Genomic DNA, 13,009 nt, shown 5'->3' with positions numbered 1-13,009 from the left:
TCAAAAGTCACTAAAAATTTTGTTAACATCTCTATAGCATAGTGATAACGAAAGATTACAAGGCTGTATTACACGGCGAGTTTATCTAAATACAATAAATTTATGGTTGTCATGGAGATCACCACCTGTTTAAACATAAGGGGACATTGGATACTAGTATGTATCTTTGTAAATAGCGCCACCAAGCGGAAAGCTGTAATCAACGTTGGGGGGTTGTATTGGACTGAAGCCCAGTGGACTTGTGAATACACGCTCGCTATGGCACATTTTGTTTAACGGCGCCGTATTACGTCAAGACTCCCAGTGTATGGCGACGGTTTCGCCTCTCTCGCCTTCGTTGTTTAACGACCAGCGCAGCTTTTTGGAGCGTCGTTTTACGGAAACCGTTCCAGTGGAGTTGTCGCTCAAGATTGTGTTGCATTTCCTCATCCGTGATGTATGGCCTCTCCTGAAAAGCAATTGTGTATAAGAATAATATAATTGTTCATATTTTTCTTATTTGGGGTTGTGAGCGTGCGCATTAATCTGTATGGGGAAGTACTATGCATCTGGGGTAGGATGTGTGGATATGGATGGGAACTTTGAATCCAAGGAAAATTTACAAAGTCGATGACATAATCATATATTAGTCGTGACAATTGGCAACAATGGCAGAACGGGTGGGATTTGGTCACCTGTTTGTTGGGGGCGCTACACTCTCCGTGTTGCTGCTTTAAATTAGGACCTGTGACCTGCGTTGGAACAACGTAGTATACCTACCAAATATAATAATTAAATTGACAATACAACAGGTGGTCGCACAGCTGATATGACCACTCCATTAGGTATTCAAGTTCTCACCTCTAATCGAAGTTTCGTGATCAAATCATCGCTCGCATGGTCCATGAAAAGCCTCTTTGAAATCACGATGCACTCGGCTCCATTACTTACAAGACTTAGGCTTGGCTGTTCGTCAAATAATACATCTGCCAATCCCTGTTGTAAAAAACAAATGGATGATGAGGTGAAATCGGAAAGTTCCAGTGTCCTGTCATCTTCGCCAGCCAAGGACCATTTATTCGGCCGAAGCGTCAACATTAACCTTTGACAGATTTCACCACGAAACAAAGTTACAGACAGTGAATAACAGAGAGTCAGTGTGACATTTCTTACAAACTCTTCCTTTATAATATAACAAGTCTCTCAAAAACGCATGTTTTGTCATTGACTGCAAATCAATCAAATATTGATACTGCGTATATTACATCCTTGAGAATAGGATAAAACCAAATCTATACTTACAAAGACAGCTCCCTTGACCAAAGTCTGAACTCGTACAAAGATCGGCTTTTTCCCTGCAAACGTATCCTGTTATGAGTGGAATTCGAATTAAACGAAAGAATCGTGAAACCGTACACTTACACAAGGGATCGAAACTCTCGAGGTCACAACAAAATGGCTGCACATGCACTGACAAATTTTAAACAATCACATGGGGGAAATGGAGAGAAAAAATATTTGTAAAAAAGAAGACGGCAGATTTATACTACGATTCATTGTTATGCTTATTCTTACATCTGCTTTGTATCCTATATTCAAATCGTCTGGCAGAGTTCGAGTATTTCCTACTAAGCAATCTCCATCTGCACCTGCACGGAAAATAAATACCAGATTACTACTACAAAAAATTGTGAATAAACAGGTATTATTGTTTATGTCAAGCTTAGTCACGTATAGATCTGATGATCGCTGGCTGGTGGAAAACATTGCTTAATAAAAATAGTTGCACGTGTGTAGTGGTCAGACATGTTGAAACTACCCCTAATGCAGGAGAAGGCATAAGTACTGTGGGTGTATCAGGCGTAGATACGAACATAACAACTATTAGTTCATCTACAGTACACCGTCGTCAAATTGGACAATAAACATACAGACATGAGTAACATACTGAGTGATACAAGTTCTGCCGCTCTGTAATCTGCAGTCGACTTTGCTGATGTGTCGTACTTACTTCTTGTGAGAAAGGGACCCTATATTATAATAAAATAAAACGATATAAGAACTTAATGTCATAAAATAACTATTTTACATACAACACCGGAATCAAACAGAGTGTACCGTTCCGACATTCTCGGAACTATCTCATAACGCAGGACAGAGAAAACATTGATCTGCGTCTCAAAACACACTGACAAGAACAGCTGCAGGTATTACCGTTGTATGTTATATTTGACTAATGAAGATGACCGCGAAAGCAAAAAAAAAAAATGCGTCGAAGAAATATTTGATACAAATTATCTATCTACCTTCGCAAATGACCAATTAGAATGCCTGTCATCAGTGATTGCGTCATCAGTGCGATATGCACCAGAAAACGAATGCTCCTCTTTGGATTTTTTCCTCCGAGATTCCATCGGTTGGTTACGGTGATGATTAGCGGTCGGTAAACGGTTAGTGCTGATGACACTGGCAGCTGAGGCCAGTCTTGTTGGGGGCACAGACTCGAAGTCGCAGTCGACGTTTGTGGAAACCAACGGCATGTCGTATTTAGCGACCGTATTTCTTTTGAGGTCTATTTTCTTTTTACTCAGTAGTGTTGTGACTTTTTGATCGAGTCGATCACGATGGTTGTCGTCCGTATCCGTGTCTTCTATGTGTAAAACATTACAATAAAGTACAAAAGTTATCAAACTTTGGAAAATTCTCGAAAACGTATTTTGCATCGATTGTCAAATTGTATGAATGAAACGCTCGTGACATTTTTTATTGAAATTTAATCATCATTGAATAATTATCATTCAATAACAGTCATTATTATCAGAGAAAACAAAAAACAAAACAATTGGGAGGTAAAGAAATTATTAAAATGAAAGACAGTTAATAAGTGAGCTTTTTATTTTGCAAGTTGATGCCGCAATCATCTCGGAGGCAGCGCGGGTATGCCGCGTCTACTGACACGCCATGACAAAGGAATGTACGATTAACGTAGATTTAGTGGATCTCCTACCTTGAAAACTCCTTTTTCTCTTTCCGGTCTTTCGTCTTGGCTTTACCTGATGCAGCCTCTTCAACACAGAACAGCTTCCCTGAAGGTATTAACAGCATTTTCAGCGGTTATTCTTGTGGCACACAGGTAGTGTCATATCTTCAAGCTTGGTGTAGATTTAGGACAATGCGTCATTCGTTCAGCCAATGAAATTTGTGGTTTATATTACCCAATGTTATCACAGCATAGTTAAGTTCACTATATAGTCACGTGATTTGTCGTCTAGGCAACAACAACTGTAATAATTGTCAAAGTTCCTGATTATTATAATCCTAATTTTGAATCGGTAACAAAAAATTTCTCGTACCAGCCTCCTAAAATCACAGTAAACTTGATCTTCCAATGAACTGAATCCCCCAAACTTCTCAATTAAAATAATATGTTTCGGGAGTTAAACGCCATTTTATGATTTTAAAAAATATTTTCTCGCGTATGTAATGTCAAAATTTGGAAAACCGGGTTCGTTGCTTTCAGATACTTGGGAAAATAACATGATATATCGGGCTATTTTCTACTGTCCTTTTCAGCGTTTAATTTTCTATGACGAATCAAACATGAATTGTGAAACATATGATCAATTCTAGTGAATCATCGACTTAATAATTGTGCATATCATATTTTATTACACAATATCAATCTCACCGATTTTACTATGTATATCCAGTTAGATTGTCTGCTGTCTCGCACAAGAACTGTACAGCTCCTAAGAAAACGAATCATATTACCATACCAACATGAATATTATGTAAATATGTCACGTGACGTACCTGGGTGTGAGATGAATTGTAGTTGTGGAATAACTGAAGATGTTTTACTAATTTTGTTCAATATTGAACGTTGCATGTTGAACTGAAAATGTATACAACATGTAGTGGTATTCCATTTGGTGAACAACCCCAACGCGCATGCATTTTTCAGAGTTAATGGAACGTACCATTAATTTAGAGCGCATGCGTATTTACAAATATTAGTTTACATCGAACAAACATACACAAATATACTCAAATTTATTAACATTGCCTATGTAATAAATATCACGTATTGTCGTTTTTATATAAATATTACAATTACGATATATGAAGGCCAGTGGCGACTTTAACATAAAGACATAATATATCGCCTCCATCCTGTAGCAATTTAATTTATATTATACGCATGCGTTATTGTTCCTGTATTAGGTATATAGCCTGTAATACTCACGTAAAATAATTAAATATGCACATGTTAGGCCGTTCTGCCAGTAGATGTAAAGGCCACCCTTTTAAAAATTCAATGCTCCTGAAAACAAAAATGAGATACACTTTTGAAACCACAATTTGCCAATGGGTTGATGATGACGATCAGGTTATGGGATCATAAAACTGGATGTTGATGTTATTTTGCTTGAACCTCTTGAGTGCAAAAAATAAACAAAAACAAAAACATTCCTCATATTTAGAGTGTTCAAATGCTCACAGATCTAAGACTCTAAAAGTGAATTTTAATCAAAAAGTGACTAAAAGGGCGCATCTTATCATTGGGCTATATTCTTGGAGTATAACCGTCTAGTATATATATATATATATATATATATAATATAGTAAATATACTTATTATAAGTAATGTAAACAACATACTTGATGAAAGAATTGTGATCCGGGTCAACTAGATTCTTTGCTCCGCCAGACATAAATATTCTTGTAAAATCCTGTAATGAGACCATGACAAAAACTCCGAAAAATGAAATGTGGCGTCACAATGACGGTAGCTTCAATGAGACAGATTGGACGAGCCGTTTACTCCGGGAACAAATGGGAACAAGCAACGAACCATGAATCTCGCCCCCAACGACAAGTATATGAGTTTCTTGATGACGAACTGACATGCATATTGTTAACGCTATGTCGCATTGTGATCGGGCTCACCTGTGCGGATATGCAAATCATTTCAACGTTTTCTCTGGCAGTCACAGACGACGTTCGCGTAGAGCCATTCAATATTGCCAATTCCTGTTATTTTTTTGGAAAACACAGTGTTTATTGTGGACATTGTACAATACATTAGTGTTCTTGTGATGTCCCGTGTCGAGCATTTTCGCTCAGTCTTCATTAGTGGTGGTGGTGGTGGCGGGGGGGAGGGGGGGGGTAGACAGTGACTAAGTGCAGACGATACTATTCGGAACAACCAGATATATTTATAAGAACCAAATTAACAGATAAACCAGTACAATTATTTGAGCGTCGGGTTCTAACGATAACTGTATCCAAAGTGCAAGTTGACGCGATTCCCTGCGTTTCTCTCAAAATTTTATCGGCGGAATTGATGATTTTATCTATCATGTTAGCAGAAAATGTATCGATTAATTCATATTTAAGCGGAATCACATAACTTTATGAAACTACATTACCCCGAAACTGTCTCCTCTTTTGATAATAGCTACCGTTGTGGCGAGCTCTTTTTCCCTATCCATAATCGTAACAACGGCTGTAATATAAATAACACACATTCTAGTAACTATACAGGTAATTTGAACAATTACGTCGTTACGTTGAGATTGCTCTGGCGTGATTAAAACACGATGTGATGGAAAGTTCCCCGCGGAATGTTCATTTTACCAATGTACGTAATGAATGAATATGGATAGTGTGTCTTTTAACCAGTCATGCATCATTAGCTGGTTTAATACGGGTAACGAGATACTAGTAGTAGGCATAACATCTATGTGCAATCAATCAATCAATTAAGAAATCGTTTAATTATATAGTAATTATGCCGTGTTCGAGATTACGTCGTACTGTTAAAGTACAATACCTGACCCCGAGAGTAGGAAGTAAAAAGAGATGGGTGGCTGTCCTTCTCTCACGATTACTCGTTTAGCATCGTATGCTTCGTACCACCCAACCTCGGCAACGCTTCTCTGCATTCTGACTGGATATTCGGCAATTGACTTCACGTTACGGAGAGCAATCGTCACCTAATTCAAGGCAAAAACACACACACAAGGATTTCACTAAAACCGTCACGTTGTATATATAAACGCACGTATTCTGATTTCATTCTTCGTAGAGGTTGTATGTGGTGTGATTGGTGATTTCGGGGATGTATGTGCAATGATCTGGTTTCGGTCGGGGAAATCTCGCTTGACTGCAGATTCCACGTTGCAGTTGTTTTACTAGTACAATTTTTTTTCGAAGCATCCCACCAGTCTGACAAAGGTAGCACGCTTAGTACAGTGGACTTCAATGTACGGGTAAATAACCAAGGTTCCATGTCATTCCTTTATTTTAATTAATTTTAGGATGTTCCAATGAGGACATTTTTGACAATAACTCCGACTGGATATACGTAACACGGGTTTTAAATCTAACACTCTTTGTTTGAATCATTATTTCATTTTATTTGTATCCATATCGTTATTTTTTTCTCGTGTTATGTAATTAACTCTTCCGATTCTTCTTGTGTGAGGAGGAATAAAGTACAACAACATCCTGATTTTAGTCCGGGCCAGCCTAATTGGCGCCGCCGTTGATGGTTCGAGACAACCCATATTCCATACACAATACTACAATTTGGTTCCTTACGCATACTTTGGTCTTACACAGACTATAAGTTGACTAACACATGGATTTTTACACATCCATCGTGTAAGTGCTATATGTTCTGAACAGTGAAACCAAAAGGGGGAGTGGTTTGTTTTGGTGACATCGTGTAGCGATCATCCCGGTATTGCAAATACGAAATTTACAAGAACGGAGATACAAACATTCTTAACTTCGCGCTTCACGTTTGTATTCTCCTTGGTTACGGGTTTACGTCATAAATAACATTGTTTCAACTTACTAGGTATAATTCATGTTCGGTTCTTTCCGATGGCGTCTTCATCAAGATATGTTTCGCCTCTTTTGAAATACGTAACTAAAAAATAAAAAATAACTACATGTAATTTTGTTCGCACTGGAATGCGAGCTCGTGTACGCAACGCATTCTTTCGAAATTTCACCAATAAAAGCTATAAAACATAAAGTACATCTACTTGCACGACACGTTAACGACGTAATAACGTCACGAGTAGAACGGACTCACCTCTTTGTTAGCTTTGTATTTAGTGACGTCAAACATCAGTTCCACCTGTGGATCTTCGTGCAACTCTGAAAACGTCAAATTTTTGTTGCCGACTTCTCTGAGAAAGAAAAGATGATTATATGAAGTCATTTACGTATTCTAAAAAGCAGCATTCATAAGAAACGTTCTTCGTTGAGCAAGACAGAGATAAGGTCAGATATGTCACGGAGTGACTTAGTTCAACAGCAAAAACGTTTAAATTTATGAAATTATTCTTCACCAAAAATTAAAGGGAGATATGTATGTAAGCTGTGGACAGCATATTTAAATATGCTCTTGTCTGCGCATGTTAACATCCGGGAACCTAAGTGGGGTCATAAAACCACTCAGTCGTATACGAATCCAAGCGATAAATCTTCCATCGTATACGAATAGAATCTGAAAACCACCCAATTGTAGCATTCACCCGTCACGATTAAAACCGCTGCAAGTAAGCAACATATCTTCACAAAATAAAGACCACTCTCCATTGCTACTCAACAATACAGAGACGTGTCTATCTTCTAATAATCTTGCGAATCAGCTTTTTGAACCCAACCTGGATGTGATCAGTTTCATGACACGTGAAATTAACATTACACAGAAAATAACCAGAGATGAACAGTAGTTTCCTGTCGCTTTCAACTGCTCAAATGTAAAGGTCTCCATTTAGCACATGTCAGTCGTCGACAACTTATCCTTCCTTTGATTGCCAAGATGAAACGGGAAATGATTGCATGATTGTACACTGTTCTCTAGATTGATGTTTTCAGTTTAATCAAATCAAAGTGAAAAAACTTATTCATTTGCAGTTTTCCAATGTGTTCCATTTTAACCTTAAAATGAAATATTAATTTTGTCATAACGTCATTCTATCTTCATCATACATTACGCCCTCCAGTGAGAAAAGCTTCTATGAGGTTCTTTTACATGGTTCACTGGTTTCCGACATCCCATGTGAGCGATAAGTAGGACGCAGGTAACTAGCAATCGCCATATTCTACTACTTGGCCTGGATTCGGGTCTAAGGCACGGGACTATGTGACGTAGTTCGAAACACTCAAACTTCTCTTCTACGTAATACTACAATAGCCATTTTTTGGGCAAAAAAGAAAGTATTTTACATTCGCTTCATATTTTAGAATAAAAGGAAAACCACAAGCGTAAGCCCGGTAACCAAGGAACACAGAACAAAGAATGAGAACGATTGACCAATTAGAATGCGAGACCCATTACTAGATATAGGCCTCTTATGGCTTAGTGTGCCATGATGTTACTTTGGACGGGAACCCCAATAAAAATACTGTTTTAGAGACTTTATATATTTAAAATAACGAACAACTTCACAGCCAATTAGAGTTCTCATATCGATTACGTCACTTTGTCGGGACCTCACAGAAGCGCCCGTCACTAGAGGGCGCGATTTATGGGACAAGTCTTGCGTACTTGCCGAGCAACAACGGTCAACAATGCAACTATGACAGTAAACAAGGTCAGACTTACTTAATTCGTTGATAATGCCACGCACATATCCGATTCAATAGTATGGCCACTCTGGCAATGGCACGGAAGAGAATGCACAGTTTCTTCTGCGACTCGGAGGAAATCAGAACATAGTACAATTCCAAATTAATTCACATCATTTAAGATGTACTGGGCATAATATTCGATATATCGTGCGTCATTCTAAAACCATGAATCGTCTAACATGACGGGTTTCTAACAATGTCTTTGTTACAATGTTATGGTGACTTACCGAGAATAACAGTGCCGACAACCGTGTTTTTATTACTTTATATTTCATTATTAGAATGTCTAGTAAACTTAAAGTTTTGCCTATACGTATCACATCATCATAAGTTACCGACGAAGAGCCCACTGAGTATTTTGAATAGGAAAACGATTAGTAGATTTGATTGCGATACACATACTAGTCCCTGAAAACAACAGAGTAGAATATATAGTTCAAACTGGACCATTATATACGTACCTTTCTTATCTCTCGGTTTTTATATCGGAAATGCTTTCGAGCATGCATAACTGCGAACAAAGTTCCGCTAGTCATCGTATGACTGCTTTTCCGGCGTTGGTTCGAATTCGGGTTAACATCGAGGCTCGCCAAATCGGGAGCAACTGAAACACTTTTGCGAAATCGTTCCCTCAGTGTTGCCATCGTAACCTCATCGTGGTCGGGAACTGCCGACAACTTATTTTTGTCATCGGCGGGAGACGTCCTATTCATTGCGTTGAGCGTTGACAGTATACTCTCTTTTCGAACTCTTGGATCTAACCTAGCGGCTGCTTCCCTGTTGGTGGGTGGCTGACTAGCCCTTCGTAGTGGCTTTGCTACTGGGCTCTCATTCTCACGATGGTTGGTATTGTCCATTTGATTTGCTGGGTACGAGTGATGTCTTAGACCGCCTCTGTTATGGGAAGTCGTCATGGCTGAAAAAGATTAGACAAGATGTGGGAATCACGAGTCTAGTCGATCAAAAGAAACCTTAGCCAACCTACGGCATGACAGTGGGGCACTTTGTCCGAGAAAGAATAGGGCTTCGTTGTTTTCTAAACATTGCAACGGTTCTTTCAATTGTTCTTATTATATATAGGTGACTTTACTTAAATTGCAAAAAGCGTGTCTTTGCGACCTGCACGTCCGGCGTAATTCTTTGTGCTACGATACCTGTAGAAATTCAGGGGCGTTGCAGTTCAGTACTGGTAACTGTATTTCATTCACACGATGGCCAAGTGCACAATGAATATATATTTACCACGTTTATAACACCAAAACAACTGATTAAAATTCTCCTCAATGTATATCAGGACAACAATCGGGCCAGAGAAGCATCGCATTCTTTTACCTAAGAACCAAGTCACTATGATATGTGAATTGCCTTGACTAAACCTGTTGTTTTGTGCATGGAGTGTGTTTACTAGTACATGTCAGTCATTCTGAGAGTTTTACAAAATGAACCGCATTGTTTAATAATTTTGAAGGCAAAATAGAAATACAGTTTAAGGTCATGTCTCAAAAAGTACAATCACTTGTTTTTCCCCGTGAAGATATACGAGTACCTAACGCATACATTTTACTAAAGGATGAATTACCGTTACGTATTCAGGGCAAATTGTTGCAACTGCGGAATAACGCCATCTATACACTTGTTTTAGTGCAGGTTGATAACTAGGAATCATTCGTCTTGGGTAGTAATTGAAGGAGATTGATTTACTTAAAGCGCGGTGGTCTTCGAGCAGCGCGTGTTCGAATTTCATGTAAATAAGCAATGTATTTTATACGCGTTGTATACGTCGCTATGAGTCCCATATCGAACAGGACACGGCACGACGACTGCCGCCCTTTAAAGTGCATTGGTCATCGCGTTATATTTTCGTGTAAATAGACATTGTACTAGTATTTTACACGTGTTGTTTGCGTCACTTGGGGCTCATATCTAACACGATGCAACGAACGCCATCATTTAATGACATTTTGTTAAGAAAAAAAATTAAAAAAGAAAGAAAAAAAGACGTCATCGAGGTTGCAGAGACACACTTTTCGTACAATGCGCCGCACTATTGTAGATATATTGGGTATGACGCTACTGCGTAATCATCAACAAATAAGTTTCAATACGAGTAACTTGTGTATTCATAGTTCAGAATTTCTTTTATTGACGAACGGAGGGCAAATGGTGCCGGGTCGAAACCGCAATCTTTCGGTGGCATAAAAATGATGGCATGTGACGTGGCAGAACATGATATTTAAGATATAAATCTTATAAATATGTCCGGGGTAATAACTAAAGTAAAAACATATACTGTGTATGAGTATTAATGGGCATCGCGAAGAATAATGCTGCAGTGAAAAAAAAAATAGGCATATTTAAATGTATATTGTTGGTGGGGACAAGCTTTCACTGGGTCGTGGCACTTGCTGTTATTAGGTACTTAACCGGGCGAACCTTTTCTTGCATTTAAAAATTACCCACACAATATATATTTAACACGGCCTATTGGAATACAGTTTGTATCATTGTGAAGGAGGTTGTTGTAGTGGGCGACCCGCGGTGCAACAGGTGGGTAGTTCAAACACTCATCGCGTTACAAGAGTCTGTGGAGATGCTTGCAAAGCGGTTGCCAAGTAGTCTACGGTGTAATGTCCACTACACCAGGATTACAGTTACTACAGTTACCAGTACCATTAGACGGACGTTTGTTAAAACTCTCAATATCTTGAGTTCTTATTATTTACGGCAGTCGTTTTCGTTATAAAATGTACAGAGCATACCGATCACTGGAATATAGTGAATCGCACAAATGACAATGGGGACGACATGGAAACGGTGAACTCGTGTATATGTGTACGTATTGTTGTATGGTGTTAGACGCGCCACTGATGCCCCAAATGACAGGGCACAAACCTCTCGAAGTTAAATCTACTTTACGAGACGTTTTTTTTGCTTAATGTAACACGCCTCCACATGACTGGCACCATTTATTTCGAAATATTTTAACTTAAACTGTTACTACATGTATTTTGATAAAGAAAACGGTTTCATAATATCAGTGGTGATCGAACAAAGGTGTGAAATAACTTCGGAAAAAGCTTTTGTAAATGATAGTTGTTTCTTTAATGCCAGTACGTTGTCACAGCTATAGGCCAGAAAGCAGAAGGCATCTGGTTTGGTGAAAACAGTAACAAGTTTGAAGTTTCCTCATGCAAGATGCCTGATCTAAAGCTAAATTGAATCACAGTGGGAAAGTTTGAATAATGATTAAATCTTCAGCCTTATAATTCTAACATCACGTGACAACATATGGTTTAACAATTAAAATAAGTTGTTGCTGGTTACAAACGTTGTGGTATTATTATGCCCCATATAACAAAGCTTCGAAACTATACTTATATTCGTGGGTTCAGCACGGGTGCAGCTAATAGAAAAGTTGAGCCACCTCCGAAAAAAGCTGTGCGTTATATTTCCAAGGTGTATTCCAATGTCCATATGTATTGAGGTCTCAGGTACAGTCAGAAATAAATCACAAATATTTGTGAAGCTTGAGATAACCATGATAAAATATAATGGGTACACATTATTTAAATCAATCAACAATAAATCTTGTGAACATGAGGACCAACACTGAAGGCTTTAGCCATGTTTTCCCTGTAGTTTTATTTCCGCTTGGAATTTATTTTTGATATTTTCGCTGAGGGGACGATTCTGAATCAGTGAAATCTAGCGAATACACCCTTTTTTCTATATTTTATATTCAACTCACCAACAAATCAATGAAATTAACTCCATACAAAACGCCCAAAAAGTCTTTTCAGCGAAAAGTAATTCAAGCTGGCACAAGTAACGACCGTGATGATACAACAGCAGTAATATATATATAATGTTTAATTTAAAGTAGGCACCTGATTTAAGGCTCGGTGTAGTAAAGATCCAATGGATATATTCATGTTATGATTAATTGCAATCATGCTAGAACTTTCGAGATTATTTCTTTTTGAGTAGTACGTCATTATCAGCATATTACAGCTATTTAACGTTAACTAAACTAACGTGCATTACTATCGCATGTGTCAATATTTGGATCGAATAACGACCACTGATTTCAACAAATCTGTCATTTTTTTTTATTTTGCAATTCAGCAGACCTCAGACTGTCACAATGCCATTGTATCAATCTGATTAAAATCTGATCATGATGTAGTGTACGGGCTTTAATTATTTTGGCTATAAACTTATTTTAATTTTATTTTTTATTACTTTTGTTATTAATGTCTTTTTATTTTATTATTATTTTACTTTGATTTTGATTTTGTGTTTTTTTTAATTCCGCCCTACATACATCTGACCCGCTGCCTATGTAACGAGATTTCAACGAGACCCACTGTCGACG

General features: G+C 38.1%; 1 protein-coding gene across 1 annotated transcript; it reads right to left on the bottom strand.

Annotated features, from left to right (window-relative positions):
* Nucleotides 1-286: 286 nt before the first annotated feature.
* Nucleotides 287-9,548, bottom strand: LOC144363027 (cyclic nucleotide-binding domain-containing protein 2-like). Its single transcript, XM_085497356.1, has 16 exons — nucleotides 9,096-9,548; nucleotides 8,609-8,700; nucleotides 7,088-7,184; nucleotides 6,845-6,919; nucleotides 5,816-5,978; nucleotides 5,412-5,488; nucleotides 4,930-5,013; nucleotides 4,642-4,712; nucleotides 4,226-4,303; nucleotides 3,668-3,728; nucleotides 2,987-3,065; nucleotides 2,429-2,629; nucleotides 1,555-1,628; nucleotides 1,282-1,347; nucleotides 841-975; nucleotides 287-448 (listed from the first exon to the last, which is right to left on the bottom strand). The coding sequence occupies exons 1-16, from the start codon at nucleotides 9,546-9,548 to the stop codon at nucleotides 287-289; spliced, it is 1,968 nt and encodes a 655-aa protein (XP_085353482.1).
* Between the last annotated feature and the right edge of the window lie 3,461 nt (nucleotides 9,549-13,009).

This window comes from Saccoglossus kowalevskii, chromosome 3 (genome assembly GCF_978046115.1).
Source record: "Saccoglossus kowalevskii chromosome 3, keSacKowa6.1, whole genome shotgun sequence".
NCBI classification, from domain to species: Eukaryota; Metazoa; Hemichordata; class Enteropneusta; family Harrimaniidae; genus Saccoglossus; species Saccoglossus kowalevskii.
Note: the sequence above shows the minus strand (reverse complement) of the source record. Positions and strands in the feature narration are given on the sequence as shown.